Source organism: Octopus bimaculoides, chromosome 3 (genome assembly GCF_046866305.1).
Source record: "Octopus bimaculoides isolate indiv1 chromosome 3, ASM4686630v1, whole genome shotgun sequence".
NCBI lineage: Eukaryota > Metazoa > Mollusca > Cephalopoda > Octopoda > Octopodidae > Octopus > Octopus bimaculoides.
This window is the reverse complement of record NC_142930.1, coordinates 50,681,269-50,701,043: the sequence shown is the minus strand read 5'-3', so window position 1 is coordinate 50,701,043 and position 19,775 is coordinate 50,681,269. Positions and strand designations below refer to the sequence as shown.

The 19,775-nt window shown below is 35.9% G+C and overlaps 1 protein-coding gene across 3 annotated transcripts in view; it reads left to right on the top strand.

Moving 5' to 3' along the window:
* Positions 1-19,775, top strand: part of LOC106879221 (tetraspanin-18) — a 139,359-nt gene that overhangs the window by 58,335 nt on the left and 61,249 nt on the right. For all 3 annotated transcript variants that reach the window (XM_014928700.3, XM_014928701.3, XM_014928699.3), the window contains exons 2-3: positions 11,531-11,683; positions 17,983-18,198. In XM_014928700.3, coding sequence (XP_014784186.1) covers positions 11,621-11,683; positions 17,983-18,198 — 279 coding nt within the window. In that variant the 5' untranslated portion in view covers positions 11,531-11,620. The remainder of the gene's footprint in view (positions 1-11,530; positions 11,684-17,982; positions 18,199-19,775) is intronic.

The following is a 19,775-nucleotide window of genomic DNA, read 5'->3' as shown; positions in this document are numbered from 1 at the left end:
TTGTTTTTGTTTTTGTATTTGATCAAAAAAGTTCACCCATGATAATATTGAAATTTTCATACTTGGTTGCATTTGGTGGATTTCCAAAAAAGAACCCTAGCAGGATAATAAGCGAAAAAGAGAAAAAGATCCAAAACGTTTAATCCATAACTGTTAAAAGAATTGTATTCTGCATTCCAGAACAATAAAAAGGTGAATCATATAAAGTCAAATTAGTCAATAGTCATTTTGCGACAAGTCTAATAGAGAGAATGAAACGCAATGGCTGGCTGGCTTTCGCTCACAGTATTGATTGCTTCTGCCGATGTTTAGTTTTGAGGACTTTTGTTTCCAGTGATTTGTCAAGCATGTCAAAGCAGTTTTGCAGGGTGGTAAGGCTTACGATAGCTCTGCATAATCTTCAGCTCTATACACTTGGTCACTGAACTAATGGTCTGCCCATATAAGTTGAACTGGCAGACCATCTGTGATCTCTCACATGTGGCATGAGGAAAAATGCAGGTAGGACTAAGATTGCTCGCGAATTCCATCTGGCATTACCGATGGTCGGAATTTTCTGAAACTTGATAAAAGGTATTTCTCCCTTTTCATGGAAGAACCTGAAAGCACATGTTAAGTGGAACTGAAACTTCATGTCTGTCCAACCAACTTGATCTTTAATGACATGAGTTCCATTCTGGAAGGATCTTTGGAGTTCTTCACAACTTGTCATAAGTTCTTTGACAAGAAAATATTCAATATTGGGTGAATTGCTTGCGCCTGCTAGCTCCTCATCTATAACAATGTGCAGGATTCTGTCCAAGACATGGTGTTGGCAACTCACGAATTGTGACTTGTCGTAGCCTTTGCTCAAGAGCATTCTCTGCAATTTAACCACTACGCCACTCTTTCGTTCTGTTTTCACACTCGTCGTATCAGCAATAATCATTGAGATTGCGCCCCACTGGTGAAATTCGTCCAAGGCTTTTCAATCCTTCTGCAATGGTCTCAGCCATGCCATCACACAATTCAGAGCAGCCAGCTTGATTTCACTTGTTTCATTCTTGATGACAACAGCTTTATATTCATTTCTATCAATATGTTTACCATCGAAATGCAGGCTCCATTTCTGATTGCGTAGTGTATCGATCTAGTGTTTCTTCATTTCACCAGCTTCCTTGAACAGTGCATTGTAAATGCCTTGCTGACTAGGAGCTGGGATATCAGTGTCCTCCTCTGACAATTGTTTGCAGATTTTCGCAGCTTTGTTGGTAGAGACGTTTGTTCCAGTTACAAGTCTCGTACCAATTGCAGATTTGTTGTGCATGCACACGGAGGAATGTGTCATCACTATCACTATCATTTTGATCAACTCTGTCATCTTCACCATAATTGTCCTCATCAATATCTTCTTCTTCAGAGTCACCGTCAGTATCAAGGATGGATAGTGTGCTTGATTTCAGCTTTGCTTCTCAAATAACCCACTTTGCCCTTGCTTTTGAGTTGGATTGAGTACAGCGTTTTAGTCATCAGCATTGAGCCATTCACCGCGGACTGTGGTGATATTGAATAGTTCTTCTAATGGCTCAAATTTTACTTTCTTGATGCATTTGTCATACAAATGAAGCACATTTTAAAGCTTGGAAATTATTGAAAAATTCAGTTTATCTCTCCATAGTTGTGTCACTTCTCTTGATAATTCCGCTATTCTCTCCTTTCTGCTTTTATTTCCCAAGAAACTGGTACCAATCAACAATCTTCTTCTTGAGTGGCATTCGACTTCTGCTGGTCAAACAGGCTTCTTGTACAGGAACATGACCTCTAGATGAATGGGATTGGAACTGCGCCATAGAAAAACTTCACGAAATATATGTAAAATATATATCAAAAATATATGAAAAAATGTAAAATACTAAGACGATGGACGAAAAATATCTACAATAAAATTCTAATTGATAAATATAAATTTTTCAGAAAAATTACAAAAAAAACAAAACCAGTGATATACACAAACAAAACGTGCGGGTGAAGTGAATCTCGTAGTGTGAAGAATCACCACGTGCGGTTGTCATGGTAACTAGCTGTTACTGCCTCGCTGTCTGTTGATTGGCTAAAATTACCCAAATTTTCCAAACTTTAATTCCAAATAACATCAGATTCTTAATTTACGAGATAAAGTAATTAGTTGAGCGTAATTACCATTCAGAACTGCATCGATACACCAAATTTGAAAACAATCTGAACAAAATTAAAGGGGGCTGATTTTGTGAATGAAACAAACTAGATCTCCCAACAAAAAAAAATTGTTGGTCAGTTGACAATAATATATAATTTTATGCGAGAAATAATCGGTCTTTCAGATATAAAAATAATGAGTAAAATAAACAATAATAAAGAAAAGGAAGCAAAAATGTACCTGTCAATAAATAGTACAGTGAATGGTATGGTGGGGTATGCACAACCCCAGACATAAATAACACGTGTGTACACTTCTCATCACACAGCACGTAACTGAGTGGATTTGTGGATTAACTCATTGGAGTGTGCAAGAAATTACATGGATGGATAGCACTATCAATGCTGCCAGATGTAAGATATAAACATCACGTGGAGTATGAGATACCCCACCGCACCACCGGCGGGTTAAGAAACAATACATTCGATAATATTGTCTGGAATTCACAAATCCCGAAGAGCAAAGACAAAGAAGATTCATGACTTGAATGCCTTTCATAAGTGTACTCAAGCTTGTGGTTAAACAATCACAGCTTGTCGTTAATTAAGCTCTTGCATCATCTCCATTCGCTGTAATTAAAGATCGATTTTCAAATTCGTTAACCAATGATTCCAGTTATTTTTGCTGTGTAACTTGACAGGTTTCACCTGATGCTGGTATTAATTAATCCGGGAGTTTATTGACCGACAAAAGCCTTTCTCCCTCATGGTCCAGCTTACTGCATGAGGAGTGGGTATTAGCATTAAGCAGAATTATTAAAATGTGTAACAAAAAAAAGCAGAGCTTTTAACAGTGAAGCAAACGTCTAAACATACCAGGAAAAGGAACAGGAGTCATCGAATTATTTTCCTAACGAAACACGTAGCATAACGCGGCCTAACTCAAGTAGGCGTCACATTTAGTCATCATGTGAAGGATGATAAAAGATGAATAAAAATACATAACAAAAGCACAGCCATCGAATTCTGTCCGTAGTTGTAACCACATTTTGCATCCGATACAAATGACTTGGTGAACTGAGCCGATTGATAGGACTCTACCCTAAAGTTTATACTGCAATAATTTTATGTCCTTTGTTTTTTTAACCCTGCTCAGCTTTGACCTCAGGCTGGCAAACTTATCACTTGCATATCACTTTAAAGAGTTGTTACTGCTGATAACCACTCGGTTTTTCTTTGCCGTTTGTATTACAAAGTTAACAGCGTACACCATTTGGGGAGAATTATGATCTTTGGCCATAGAATCGTACAAGTATCGAGATTATATATAGTACTGGTTTGCTAAGAATATCAAGAATCGATGTACAGCTATATTATTGGTGCGATATCTAGTTTTTGATTTATATCTCCAGAGTCGAAGGAATATCATAAGTTGATATATTGCTATAACATTAATGAGATATTCGTGTTTATATATAAATACTTTTTTAATAAGATATCATGGCTTCACAACACGTTAACGCAATATTGTATTCTAATATATTGCTACAGCTTTGAGAGCTGTTATCACCAAAATAATATCTGAAATTTGGTAACCTGTAGCGATTTTGTGAAGTTATGAGAAACGTAAGGTTTGATACTTTTTCCTGACTATTTATTTTATTATATTTATTTTATATCACACTTTGTGAACAATAGCTCCTACGGTTACAAGCTTCCAACTGTTGTAGTATTAGGTCACTGCATTCCTGACGTCAAAAGTGAAAAAAGAAAGAATGCTTGCAACGTGAGACAGCACTAGTAATGAACTATGCATCGCAGCACTCTTCAGCTGGTTTTCCATTTCTCTCTCGACCTGGTTATTCAGAACTATTTGGCGAATTTCCATTTCTCTCTCGACCTGGTTATTCAGAACTATTTGGCGAATTTCTATATAAGCATACTCTGTAAAATAATCTTTTATTCTTTTATTGGTTTCAGCCAAAAGCTTTCATCATGCTAGGGCACTCCGATTCGCGTTAATGCTTGTTTATTTTAGACTCATTTCTTGATCCTGTCTCAGAAATCGGTTTTGGTGAAGTAGCGAGATGAACAAAACTGCTCTTCTTTGTTTGTTTCTGCGATGCTGGTTCAAACAGTATCTCGGGTAAAAATTTGACTATTTCTTCTTTGAACACATCCGCATCTGCCCTTCGTAGATTTCTAAGGCCTTTTGGTAAGGTATCAAAAATGTGTGACCCTGGCTGAAGGGGTTAGGATATTTTGTACAATGGAGTGACACCTAGTGATTTCTATAGCTTTGAATCCCAAAGTTGGGTGCTAGACTTTCCAGGCTCTTGCATTTAAATACCACTGCATATTCTTCGCATCTCCTCTCTAGAGAGAAGAGTTTTCGTTCTTTAGCCTTTCCTAGGAGCTCATCTGTTGCACCGAGGTAATCTTAAACGGATTGCCCCGACTTGAGTTGTTAGTTTGACGCTTTGTGGCGACCATAATTGGTAGCAGTAGTCCGGACGACTGCGAACGAATGTTCTCTCCATAGGAGCAAGATGGTTTCTATTTTCCACGTTCTGAATGACCTTAGAATTAAGCCAGCCAGCCGATCACCTGCAGATTGTTGCTATCTTAGTATTATACACACGGAATGACGCATCGCCATTCGTGTGGATTCCTAAGTCACGCACCGACTCTAACTCCAGGACTGCAATACGCTCGGCTCTTTCATATTCTGATTACAATCTGTTCGTGGCTCCATAGCAGAGTGCTTGAAATTTGGTGACATTGAACTGCATGTTGTTGTTTTTTTATCCATTCTTGTATATTGCTTTCAGGTTTTTCTGTTGTATTGAGGTATCACCAGGGTCCTTGACTGTTTGTGATACTTTTAGAACATAAGCATAGCTGGTAAGAGTGACTGACAGTATGAGTGAGGCATGCTTTAGAGAGCCACCACAAAAGGTAATGGCCCCAGTATAGTTCACTGAGGGACTACGCTGAAAATTGATGTCTCTTCGGAGAGAGTACCATAGACTGCGATTATCACACTCCTATCTTTTAAAAAGTTGTGCTGCCACTGCCCTAGTTTTCCAATGATACCAGGGCCACTCAGGTTGTGATATATCATCCTACAATCGACTTTGTCGAAGGCCTTGGCAAAGTCAAGATGCATCACATCCACATTTGAACGGTTCATAATGCTGTGATAGCTGTGTAAGGCAGTTCTTTCTTGTGTGGAAAGGACACATGATTACCTTCTTTTAAAGTCCTGGAAAATTTGTCACATGCGAGGAAACTCGGGAAAAGTACCTGCAGTGGTCGTGTTTGAGCTTTCTTCCATGTCTTTGAGAATAACTGGAAAAACCAGCAGGAGCCGTTGCTGAATTCGCGTTTATCTTATTAATGACCAATATTAATCCTCTTCTTTTATGTCGATGTAATCGAAGGTTGTCTCTTCATTAATATAAACTTTGTCAAATTCACTCTACTCTAAATCAAACAATGAATCTCAATAAACTCCTGATTTCTTGAGATATGATCGGAAAATCGAAATATTATAACCTCGTAGCTCAAGCGACTTTGCAGTTATTTGTTCCATCTTTGATTCGCTGTAAAACTAGTCATATACTAAGGACAATTCTGTACTCAACATCTATCCTCTTGAGAAGCGCCGATTAGAGAGCGTATCAGCCTTGCTATTTATTCGGAGCTCTGTCACCGTTCAAATACTACATTACAGAAAAGAGAATTCTATCAGAAGCGTGTTTTGTGCGTGCGCACGCGCGTTCGTGTAGTATATTTACTAATGACTAGTCATCTGCATTCAGTGATTTATTTAATATTTAATGACATTGTAGCAGTTTTATGTACGTTACCAAGGAGACAGACTTTGCTATCCATGCTAGTGCCCTTCAGGGTCACCAAAAGAAGTCAATAGTTTTCTAACATACCTAATTATCTTAATTCTCGAATCAGATACAAAAATCTAACACCAATCAGAATTTAGGAATTATTTTTATAGCCTCTTGTGAAATTGAGTAAATATACATGATTTACTCAACGATGGAGAATTTCCATTTCCATTTGTGATGGCAACTGAAATTATAATCTTTGTTTCTAACAATTACGTTCTGTTTTCAGACGATGTGAATTTTAGAGATGTGATGAAAAGCTAATCAAGGCTATAGACGCCTAATTCAATAAACAAAATCTATAAGTACACTTGATAACAATGCTTACTCTTTTAATGACCAAAGTTTTGATGCAACCAGAAAATTCTAATCAAGAATGTAACGATTCTGAATAACTCCCTTTGTAAGAAGATAAATATTATGTTGGATTATGAATTCATGAGTTAATAGTTCTAATCCGCTAAAGACACTCTGCTGTGTTCTGGACAGGAAACTTCGTCTTACGTACATTAATTCAAAAGTGAAAGACATAGGTAGCAGAGCTTTTGAAAATTTTATCTGAGATGGTCTGTTATCCTATCCAAAGAACTGTATATATAGTTTTCACCCACTTCAACCAAGGAATCAAAACTAAGTCCTGATTTTCAGTACCCTCTCAGAACTGATGAGAGTTTTACATTCTAGGGCATCGATGAAGCATTAGAATTATAGTTTTATTTGCCAATTAACTTGCTAAAGTGACAACACCATTCTCTCTTGCTCACTTTCAGACGAAGGACAAGGTCCGAAACATTAAGTTTTAGATTCTTCATATCAATTGAGTTTATCGAATTTTCCTATAGTTTTCATTGATTATCTGAAAAGGATGGAAAAGATCTTTAGTTCTTTCTTCAATTCTGTCTTATGGAATATGTATGACTAATTGAAATTAAACTTACCTGATTTATAACTACTTATATTTACATTGGTATTTTGTTTCGATCTGTCCGAGCTCAGACAGTTAGAGAGTATTTATTTTTGGTTACGTGCCAATGTACATATATTGTCCCTGGCTGGATTTGAACTAGGAACCTTTATTTCGAAACAAAAGGAGGAAGTACCATTGTTATCCACTTCTCTTCGATGACTAGTTGTACAGTTTTGAATGACAAAGTCACATCTGAGTGAGAAGAAAACATCACAACCATTCATTTAAAAGTAAAGGTCTCTGAAATGAGACTGAAATGAGCGAAACAATGTAAATATCATGAAAAGGATTCTGGAGATGAGCTTAGCAGTCGAAAAAATTATCATCTTCAACATAACACATTTCAGAAATTTAGGCATAAATGGAATTGGTATAAATAATGTTTAGTTTGAATGTTTAAGTCTAATTATAAGGGTTGAAGGATGTTTCTTAGAAATGCATTTATTGAGAAGAAAAGAAAAGTTTGGGTGAAAGGTTTAGAGTGGTGATTGGGGATAAAATGAGAGGGTGTTTTTAATCAGGGAAAGTGTGGTAATACCCATGCCTTTATCAGGATCTTTCAGACAGGTGAGATCGAAGCAGTTCAATATTCAGCTTAAATATCTGCTAATTGGGACTTTAAGGGAGTTCTAGAGCACTCACGGACAAAATGCGGCCCGCAAGACTTTCTAAGTGGCACGCATAACGAAACATTTTCTTCAATCTTTCTTAGTAGTGTAACCCACTTGGTGATGAGTCATGTCTTATGCGGCCCACTTCTTAAGGCAGGTTGCTCATGTTTGTTCTAGAGGGAAACAGTTTTGAGGATGGATTACGCAAGGTGCTTAATGCGGGAATTGGTGTACTATGAATGAGAAATAAAGTTTAAATTCTGAAGTGAGGGAGATAGGTGGTATTAATTAACTTCTTAATTCAGATACAATCTGACAGAAGCTAATTTTAGCGATAAAATAAGTGGAAAAAAAACACTCAATTAACTTGCGCTCGAAATTCGATTTGGTTCTAATATAACCATAATAACCGTTTGGTTTAAGATAACTTCTAGAAGAAAAATATCGAAAAAAGATAATTGACCTGGAAGATAATTACATTGCAACATTTATTTACATACTTATTATTTTCTTTTTAATATTCTGAAAAATCTTTATTTTGATGTCATAAATCAACGAGACGATATAATGTTGGATGATAACGTTTATAAATTATTGGAGTGTTTAATTACTATAGTTTTTGCATCTATATTACATAATTAGATCATTATTTGTTGACAAGAACTGTATAGCTAACGATAATTTGGTAGAGAGCCTAACATTAAGATGTCCTGACTCCTGCTTGAAAAAGGTTCGCTATTAATGGTCTGAGGTCAGTTTGAATATCACAATTTCATGCTTATTCCCTCCGTGAACCGAAAATTTTGTGCCAGGCGAAACGAAACTAATATACAAGTACAACATCGACTTTTAGGGACTTTGGGGGACACTGGTGCTCCGGAATCTCTAATAATTCACACTAATTTACGAGCAGGCATTTGAAATTCCTGAGGCCGCCTGATTATTTAACTGTGTGGGCCTGTTTCACAGTATAGTATTTATAAACTTCTATCGTTTATACTAACGTACAGGTAAATGCATTTCATTTAATTATTTAAGTAAATACATTGGTTTCAGATTTTGGCACGAGGCCAGTAATTTCAAGGGTAAGTCGATTACATCGACCCCAATATTCAACGGGTACTTATTTTATCGACACCGAAAAGATGAAAAGCATAGTCGATCTCGATGGAATTTGAACTCCAAATGTAATGACGGACGAAATGTCACCAAGCATTTTTCCCGGCGTGCTAATGCTTTAATCAGCCTGCCGCCTTTATTTAAGTAAATATATTGATATTTGTTTAACATGGTGATAACCGTCCCTGGTTCAGAAAAAAAAATGAGTAATCCGGAAAAAAGAGCTTTGGAACCAAAGGTTCTGGAAAAAGTGATTGTTGCACCCCAGGTCAGCCCTGATCAAGAAGACCTAAATGAAACTAATCATGATGAGCCTTTTCTTTCTCTCACATATTTGATCACTATAATCAAATCATTTGTGCAGATTATTCAGCAAGAAATTGCGAAACCTTCATTTCCCTTCTACGACAAGAAAGATCAGTTTCATTCATTTATTCATTCACTCACACATACATACATACATACATACATACATACATACATACATATATACATGCGCACGCACACACGCACGTGCTCACCTGATGTGCTTTCGCAAAGTTTCAATCTCCCGTAATTATTCACAAAGCATTTGTCGGCTCGGCCCGTATTGAAACTGAAACTGAAAACATCAAATTTCTAAGCAAACCTCTTAACCACGTCTGAAGTTACGTGATATAAGGAAATATTTTTTACTTGTTTCAATCATTAGACTGCAGCCATATTGGGGCACCGCCTTAAGGAATTTTAGTTGAAGGAATCGCTCCCAGTACTTTCTTTTTTTAAGCCTGGTACTTACTCTGTCGATCTCTTTTGCCGAACGTAAACACATCTACACCGGTTGTTAAGCGGTTGTGGGGAACAAACACAGACGCAAAGCCACGCGCACATATATATACGACGATTTTCTTTCAGTTTCTGTCTACCAAACTCACTCACAAGGCTGTGGTCGGTCCCCGAGGCTATAGTAGAAGATACTAACCCAAAGTAACACGCAGTGGGACTGAACCCAGAACCATATGGTTGAAAAGCAAACTTCTTACTACACATCTACGCCTGCGCATCTGGAAATAATTGCAGGGAATCGTGGCATTGAGCAAAAGGCAAAACCTCTGCCAACTGAGACCGTAACGTACTTTCAGCCTTCATTCGAAGCCATTATATTTCACCAACACCACACATTTACTTTGGAAAAGAATGGTCATCACAATGCTATTTCTACTCAAAACTCTTAAAATGTAACGAAGATTATCCTTTTAAGTCCAAAAGAAATCGATATCAATTATTACTAAAACATTTTTGATTACTCACATTATTAAATGCATCTTTTGTGTTTCTGTTTTCTACACTATATTTCAATTACAGTATTATCTGGCTGTGTTTCAGTGATGTGTGTGTGTGTGTGTGTGTGTCTACACACATACACAAATATATGTATATAATGACGTATTCATATAGATAGATAGATAGATAGATAGATAGATAGATAGATAGATAGATAGATGCATTATATATATATATAATTGTTTTAAGAAAGAAGATTTATTAGAAATTCTCTCACAATATAGAGGTTTGGACTTAGAAGAAACAAAAGACCTGGTAATTCAATCCGCAAACAATTACTCCGATTAGAAACGGATTTGAAGGAGAGTTGTACATGATAGATTAAAAATATATAAATACACAGACATTTTAAATAAATATATTAAAAATATGTGCGTAAAGTAATAGATTTTAAAGAATCTCCAGATGTAGACATAAAAACGTTAAAACATGCGTGTACAGGTAAAAATATTGGAGAAAGTCTGAAGTGGTGATGGAAACGAACTAAAAGATACGATGAGGAGCGAAGTTAAAGTTCAGAATAATTAAAATTAAAGTAGGGTACCAACAGTCGTTTCTGCGGTGAAAAAAATAAATGGATGTAATACCCATTATTTGGCAATTCCACCTCCTTCAGAGTAACGAGTTTTCCATGTTGAAAATAACGAATGACGAATACTCGTTACACTGAAGAAGGAGGAATTGCCAAGTAATGGGTATTATATCGCTTTATTTTTTTCCCGCAATGAACCCCCAGAAACGACCGTTGGTACCTTACTTTAACTAATTTTAACTATTCCGAATTTTAACTTCGCTCTTCATCGTATCTTTTAGTTCGTTTCCATCACTACTTCAGACTTTCTCCAACATTTTTATCTATACACGCATATTTTAACGTTTTTATGTCTACATCGGAAGATTCTTTAAAATCTATTACCTTACGCATATGTATTTTTAATATATCTATTTACTAATAGATCTTTTTTAATGTCTGTGTATTTATATATAGTTTTAATCATGTACAATTGTCTTTTAAATCCGTCTCTAATCGGAGTCATGTTTGCTGATTAAATTACTAGGTCTTTTCTTTCTTCACATTACATATATATATATATATATATATATATATATATATATATATATATATATATATATATATATACACGTTTGATATATAAATACACGCGCACACATTATACATATGTAAGTATATATAATTTGCCTTCCTTTCAATTGAAAACCTTTACATCTATCACAGTATACTTTAAAAATTTGTAAACAAAAAAAAACATGGTGTAAAAAATAAAGACGATGAAATAGTGAGAATCATCCAAAACTATTCTGACGTATTTTGTGGAGTAAGGGTTAGTTGTTTTATCGTCTTTTTTTTAAAGATATTTTTGCTTTCTTATTTTGTTTTATACAAAATCCTGACAATACTTACTTTGGGATTTTATTCACATTTTCAGTTTCTATTCATCGATACTAATTGATCAAGAGGGTGACTTAGGTATCAATGAACAGCACAAGTTATTGATAGATTGTTAAACAAACTGAAAATGCACGACAGAGTCCATTACTTGCTGAAGCGCTTTATTATCTTCTTCAACTTGCTGATTGCGGTATGTACATTAACTTTCATTGTTTTGTTTTCTAAGACATTCTTGCCTTTTATTATTTTAAGTGTCATTTATAGACACATAAAAAGTAAATCCTAATTCAAGCTATTTTTCTAATAACTGTCAATATTGAAGTAGCTCTATCTAACAATTTACAAGAATTGCTAATAATTTCTTGAATACAAGTACTTCATACTTTCTATCTAACATTAACTTTCCAACCATATTTAAAATTGATTCTTAAATATCAAACTGTATGCGATAAAGTGAAGTTCGCAATCCGAGGAAACTAGTAAAGGTATGTGTTGGTTACAATTATTTACCTCAAGAGTATTTAGGTCAGCTCAGTACTTAAGCAGAGTCCTTATTGAAACTAACTGTATCTGACAAGGCTGCATTTTCAAAATATTAGACCGCAAAATACACCAACATCGGTTGTCAAGCAGTGGTGGGTGACAAACACATTTTATGAAATATTATTCAGATAAATTCTAACGAAATGTAAAATAAAAAAAGAAAAAAATACTGTTTCGGACTAAGTAACCCAGGGTAACTTTTTTTTTTTTCGAAACTTCAAATTTCTGTTTTATGTATCATTGTAATTACCTTAAATATGTAAGTTAGACTTAAAATAAACTCAAAAAAATATATTGCAGTATAATGGTTCTCCTTCCTCAAATGTTATACTTACCTGGGGAGGCCGTGTGTTCTGGTTTGATTAGTTTGCCGATCGTGAAGTGTGTAAAATTTAAGTTTTTGAGTGGGTCTTGTCCTCGTGTGGAAAAGTGAAAAGCTTTGAAACAAGTAGTGTCATCGCTTGGGCAAGAGGCAATATCACTATTTCTCTCTTTTCTTTCACTCTCGTATTAAAAGCAAGAACCGAAACATAAGAATTTACTCTCTTTACAACAAATGAACTTACCGAACTATCATATATTCGATAAATTTTGTGAAATAAGTTACATTCTTTTTTTCCAAAAAAGATGAATGTAATAATAACCTAGTCGTTGATAGAACACCATTAGAAAAGATCTAAACAGTTAATTTGAGTTGCTTTCAGCATATGACAGCTTTCATATTAAAAGCCGTCTACAACTGCCTCTAGCAGATATACATTGATAGTTCTCAAAAAGAAGATTTACTGAATACTCAATGAGAAGAATAAAACATCAAAAGAGGCTTCCGACAGGATGGCTTTTGATTATATACAAATTGATAGTTTATGTCTTGATAAGAATATGGCTTGTTTCTTTGTAAGAATTGAAACTCACAAGTTCCGTGCGACTAAAGCTAAATTATTATTATTAAAACAAACACAGAATAAACAGTTTCTAACTTATAAGAATTATGAAGTCTGAAATAATGCATTAGAATATTTACTCTAGTATCTTGTAATATGTTATCGATACACTGTACTGTTGCGAGATCTATACTAGACATTTATAACCTGTGAAGCAAATTACGTAGTATTTTCTAAAAATGGAATTTAGTAATTACCTAATCATATCGGAAGCTTCTCGTGTAAACCTAAACCTAAACTTCCAGTTAGGAAAGTATGATGGATTTCAACACAGTCTGACAATGCTAACATAAAACCAATATCAGCTATCAACATAAAACTGCTGCTTATGAGGATATGTCACGAAAAGTTACCTCATCGTCGTCATCAAAGTCCCGTGACCTTGTTGGTTGTAGGGTACCACTGAAGGACCAATATTCATAGAATGATTCTATGAATATTGAGTTCTATCAATAGTGAGTTGTTTTCTGTTCTCTTCTCCAAGCTCACGAGAGTTGAACTCGACACAGCATTTGTTAAGTATTAGGTTTTGGCACTAAGAACAGCGGGTTGTTTATATCCAGTAGTATTCATTCACATTTTAGTAGGCAGGCTCGTTTCAGTGTTAAACATTCTGGTCACAAACACAGCGCAATTCCGATAAGGAATGATTCAAAGACCTTTCCGATTGTTGTCCGCTACCCTTTCCATTTGACCATGTACTGTCTTAGATGTATAAACATTAAATGCTCCAATAAGTAAGAAATAAGGAGAATTTCAAGATAATTATCATCTTGTTGACACTTTATTACATTTTATTATACTACAGTGAGCTAGCTTGATCGCGTGATCAATAAGATTACACGGTTCCATGTTCAGTCTCACCGCAAGGCATTTTGTGTTGATGTCTTCTGCCATAGGTTTGGGTCGATCTATGCCTCGTAACGAAAATTTTGTTGAAGCATGTCGTATAGACTGCACATGTTTCTTAATGGTACACTGAATGTATCGCTCATTTAACATCAACACCTGATCACGGTCAGATAATAACTTGATACCTAGTTGAGCAGTTTTTTCTCCCTCTTTTTTTTTTGCCATCAAGTGTCAGAGGCCCTGCGCACAGGTCATGGATATTGCCCTTCCATCTTTAAATCATTAAAACTACTCCACATTCCGTTATTTTAATTATAAGTCTGTGTCACTTATAGTAGTATTAGTTTATGTTGCTGGCTGTAACCCCCTTAGCTGAAAGTGTTTACAAGATAAAGTTTAGTAATCAAATGGATATATTAAAGAAGGGAAAGTTTATGAAATACAAGGAAGCTACTCTCATGTGTGTGTGTGTGTGTGTGTGTGTGTATGGCCCAGTGGTTAGGGCAGCAGACTCGCAATCATAGGATCGCGGTTTCGATTCCCAGACCGGGCGTTGTGAGTGTTCATTGAGCGAAAACGCTCGAAAGTTTCCACGAGGCTCCGGCAAGAGGTGGTGGCGAACCCTGCTGTATTCTTTTACCACAAATTTCTCTCACTCTTCCTGTTTCTGCTGTACCTGTATTTCAAAGGGCCAGCCTTGTCACACTCTGTGTCACGCTGAATTTCCCCGAGAACTACGTTAAGGGTACACGTGTTTGTGGAGTGCTCAGCCACTTGCACGTTAATTTCACGAGCAGTCTGTTCTGTTGATCGGATCAACTGGAGCCCTCGTCGTCGTGACCGACGGAGTGCTGTGATATATATATATATCAACGAACAGGACAGTGGATACATATTTCAAGGCAGTAAAAGCAACAGTGCAGAGGAAGCTACGGATGATACAGGAAAAATTGGTGGAGTGATAGATGCGATGAAATCCAAGAAGCTTCAAATGCTAACAATTCCAAACTTTTTTACTCTCTCTTGAAAAAGTTTATGGACCAGTTTCATCAACGGTTGCGCTACTTCGGAGCAAGGATGGCACAGAATTATTAACAAATCCTAAAGATATTGTTGAGAGATGGAAAGAACATTTTGATGAATTGCTCAGTAGACCCACTGAGGTTGATCTCACTTTTCTTGATAATATACCCGAGAGACCAATAAAACATCTTATAGCAGAAGTTCCAAACCTGGCTGAAATAAAAGCAGCAATCAGGAATTTGAACAATGGAAAGGCCCCTGGTATGGATGGACTAGGTGCAGAGATATATAAATATGGTGGTGATCATCTTTGTGCAATGTTGACGGATGTGATTCAGAAGGTTTGGCAAAGTGAAAAGGTTCCTCCGGATTGGCGTGATGCAACTATGGAGATATTATATAAATCTAAAGGTGGAAAGGATGTATGTGATAATTATCGCAGCATCTGTCTGTTAGCTGTTACTGGAAAGGTCTTCTGTAGGGTAATGCTGGATAGATTGCTTCTGCACATTGTTGACGAGGTTCTACCAGAATCGCAATGTGGGTTTAGTGATAGTAGGAGTACTATGGATATAATATTTTCAGTTAGATAGTTGCAAGAGAAGTGCATCCAACAGGATATGGACTTATAGCAGGTTTTCATTGATCTCACAAAAGTGTTTGATTCTATCAATAGAATTGCACTTTGGGAGATCCTAAAAAAGCTAGGATGCCCTGAAAAATTTGTTAGAATGCTAAGACAATTTCATGACAAGATGGAAATGAGAGTTAATGTTAGAGGCACTTTATTAGATCCAATTTCTGTAGAAAATGGTGTAGAGCACGGTGGTATTCCTGTTCCTACACTGTTTGCTATATATTTCGCAATAGCTTTTAAAGATTGCCCTAAAAGGGTCTATATAAGATATAAGACAACAGGAAAACTGTTCAATCTCAAAACACTGTGTCAAAACGAAAGTTCTGCATTCCCACCTTGTTGAGTTTCTGTTTGCAGATTATTGTGACCTGTTGGCACATTCTCAGAAGGATATGCAGCACATAGTAAATGCGATTTCTGCAGCATGTGCAGTATTGGGTCTAACAATCAATCTAAACAAAGCTGTTATAATGTACCATCCTGCTCCCTCCAAGATGCATGTGGAACCTTTTATAACTGTGAATGGTTAAAGGTTGGAGACTGCACCTAAATTTATTTATTTAGAAAGTATCTTGAGCACTGCTAGTCTTGATGATGAAATTTCATACAGAATCAGCAAGGCTAGTAGTGCTTTTGGTAGGCCTGATAGGCGTCTGTGGAAACAATATAATATATCTTCACAAATTAAAGTTAAGATATATGACACATGCGTCCTCCCATCTTTGCTATATGGAAGTGAGGCATGGGTTGGTTACCGTAGGCAGGTAAGGCAATTGGAACGATTTCATCGATACTGTCTGAGAGAAATTTTGGGGATAAACTGGAAAATGGCCATTAGTAATGTGGCGGTGCTTGAGAGGAGTGGCAGTAGAAGTATAGAGTCAATGATTTTGCAAAGATGTTTGAGGTGGGGGGACATTTGGTAAGGATGAGTGATGAGCGACTGCCCAAGCAGCTATTGTATGGTGAGCTGGAAGATGGCAGGAGACCAGAACATAAGCCTAAACTAAGATTTAAGTATTGCCTTAAAAAATGCTCTAATACAGACAGGAATTGCAGCTGGTAATTGAGAGGGGGAGGTAGAAGACCGTGATGGATGGAGGAAGATAGTGCATGATGGTTGTTCAAGGTTTGAGAGGGAGATAGTGAAGTATGAGAAAATTAGGAGGGGGCTTAGAAGGCGGGAACCTGTGGAAAGTGAGAGAGTGTTGCTTTTTATGTGTCTGGTTTGTGAGCAGAGGTTTTTGAGTCGTGCAGGTCTGGTGAGTCATCAAAATTCTCACAGAAATCGACCCATGATAAACAATGATGTGGCTATTAAAATTCACAACAGAACATGTGTAAAATGTGGAAGGGTGTGCCTCTCAGCTGGAGGTCTAAAAAGACATGTTAAGAGAGTGCATATGGTGGCACGCGTTTCTCCTGCCAGCCAGCACAGTTGTCTAGTATGTAATAAAATGTGTAAAAGCTTGGCTGGGCTTAAAAGTCATATAAGGGCATCACATGGCAACAATCAGGAATCATTTCAGTAAGTCTTCTCGGCAATGGCATTTCTCATGTAATAAGGATGCAGCTGTGATATATATATATATATATATATATATATATATATATATATATATAGAGAGAGAGAGAGAGAGAGAGAGAGAGAGAGAGAGAGAGAGGGGGGGGGGACTTGCTTTAAATATCTCAGTGAGAGATATACACTAACAGTACGGAATAGTAAAGTTTACTGCCAACAGACTGTGGCGGTCCTATAAAGGACGATATTACTGTTGTTTAAGCCCCAGGAAAACATCTTTTCTAGCCTCTATCGACACACAGTCTGTGTCCGTATAGTGTTTGCGAGGGTGGTTATCGCTCCCTTCTCCAGCCTTACGTGATACTCACAGACCATTCTTTCTGGGTGTATACCCGTCTTCAATGTGAGACAATCACTGGCTGTTGATGAAAGCTTTCTCCATTCGCAAACACTATGTATTCTGTAAGCGACACACAGGCGTTGATCTCGTATAGAGAAAAATAATTTGTTTTAAATCTCTCAGCGAGAGATATACTGTAAGAGTACGGAATAGCAGTGCAAACACTATACGGATACAGACTGTGTATCGATAGCCAGCTGGAAAAGTTGTTTTCCTGAGGCTTAAATAACAGTAACATCGCCCTTTATAGGACCGCCACATTCTGTTGGCAAATAAACTTTACTATATATATATATATATATATATATATATATATATATATATATATATATATATATATATATATATATATATATATATATATATATATATATATATATATATATGTATATATATATATATATAATTCACAAAATAGTAACTGTTTTATTTTAATGTTTACAAAATAATGATTGTTTTGTTTTACTGAAAGAATGTTCTAACACTATATCGCTTTGCTAAGATTCTTTTGTTTTTTGCTTTTTTATTTTATTTTCATATCATTTAATTCATATTCTTTCTTTTCTAGTTTTCTGGGGCCATTAGTATTGGTCTGGGACTTTGGATTATTCTTGACGATGTATCATCGCTAGCTTTCACTAAAGTGAATGAGCTTCAACGATTGGAACCCAGTATTGTGGAACTGGGTGCTTATGTGGTCATTGCAGGAGGTTGTGCAGCCTTCATGTTTGGATTTCTGGCAATTCTATCAGTTTGTAGTGAAAGCAAGTGCTGTCTTACATTTGTAAGTATGATCTTAAGTCTCTTTCAACGAAGTTTTTCTCGTTAAGTAAACCAGTGTAATCTCTACATACACAATCATAGCTGGTTAGATGTCATAACTGGCAGAGTTGATTATAAATCATCTCTAACAATCAGCATATTTACTGAAGACATGTCATCGACATGAGCAGGAAACAACGTTCGTTGAATAAGTCTGCTTATATGAACAACTTGTAAGTTGGTTCATCATTGTATAATTAATGAGTGGTTCATTAACAAGCAGATTTAAATTTAAAATGTTCCCCCACTGTTTTAGCTTTAAGAGGCCTGAGCCCTTCCAGTTTGCTTTAACCTAAACGTGATGATGAAGTTTCAAGTGCTACTTAAACGATTCAGACTACTATGATGGAACATCCACATGAATACAGTGTGTCAGCTTAAAGCCATTGATGAATTGTTGTAAATTTCATTCATTCTTCATTTGCACTTATAAAGTATTTTAAATATACATTATTAGTAAACCTACATGTTACGGTTAGAAATTCAAATTTTGATTAAGAAACATTTATAATTTTCAACTTATTATTGTCTAGAACAATTAGTTGTCTTCGTGTTTGTATTGGTTAAAAGACTTTAAACGTGCTTCAAAATATAAGGGCTGCCATCAACGTTTGAAAATGAAACTAAGTGGACCAGTAATCACTAAGATTTTAACGTTTTAGTATATCATGTTCTTTGTCTCTTCATCTCAATTGAGATTAATTGTAAAGAAACTGTAATGTTGATATAACTCTTATATTACACTTATTGACTTTATTGATTTTTGCTAAAGTCTTGCTAAAGGAAATCCAATATTTATAAAGGACATATTTTCATATTTTATTCGTTTTTCAACTAAAAGAATTAGAGGAGAGCATCACTTTTGACTCTTTGTAGGCCTTCTCAGAATGGTGTGATCAATTTAGTTGACGTGAATATAAGCAGCATTAGATTGATGCTTATATGTGAAATGTGGGCAAAGAGGAAATCCCAAGGAGTTCCAGTTTTGGAAGAGGAAATAATAATTGGTCAAAGATTGTTCTAGGAAATCTAGAGTACAGGATGCAGTAGAAATAATGAAAGAGAGAGGAGTAGGTGGAAATAATATGTAGTATGTTAGGTCAAATGAGTAAATACTGTTGTAGTAGTTATAGGAAATTAAACAGAAGATAAGAAAACAATTTGAAAACATTTTGTTTATTAGTATTTTTTGCCTCGGGAATGCATTACATCAGTTTGTCCACTTCACCTTGCAAGTATCACATAGAATATAGGATAGGCTCCGAGCGAACAAAGTTAATGACTAGATTTCAGTTTACTTACGCAGTTTACGTCCTTAATATAACTGTTGCGATGTCCATTTTCTTCTTCTTTAAAACTCTCACACCTACTCGTAAAAAGGCAAAGTGAAACCACTTTAGTGCACGTGCTCTGTGATGTTAATGTCAAAGACACAGGAAGAAACTATGAAAATACAAGCTTTTAACCTTACCACAAATGCATACATTTTAAAGAGAAGACGAATAGTTGATTTAATTGCCATCACCGCTTTCCTGGTGC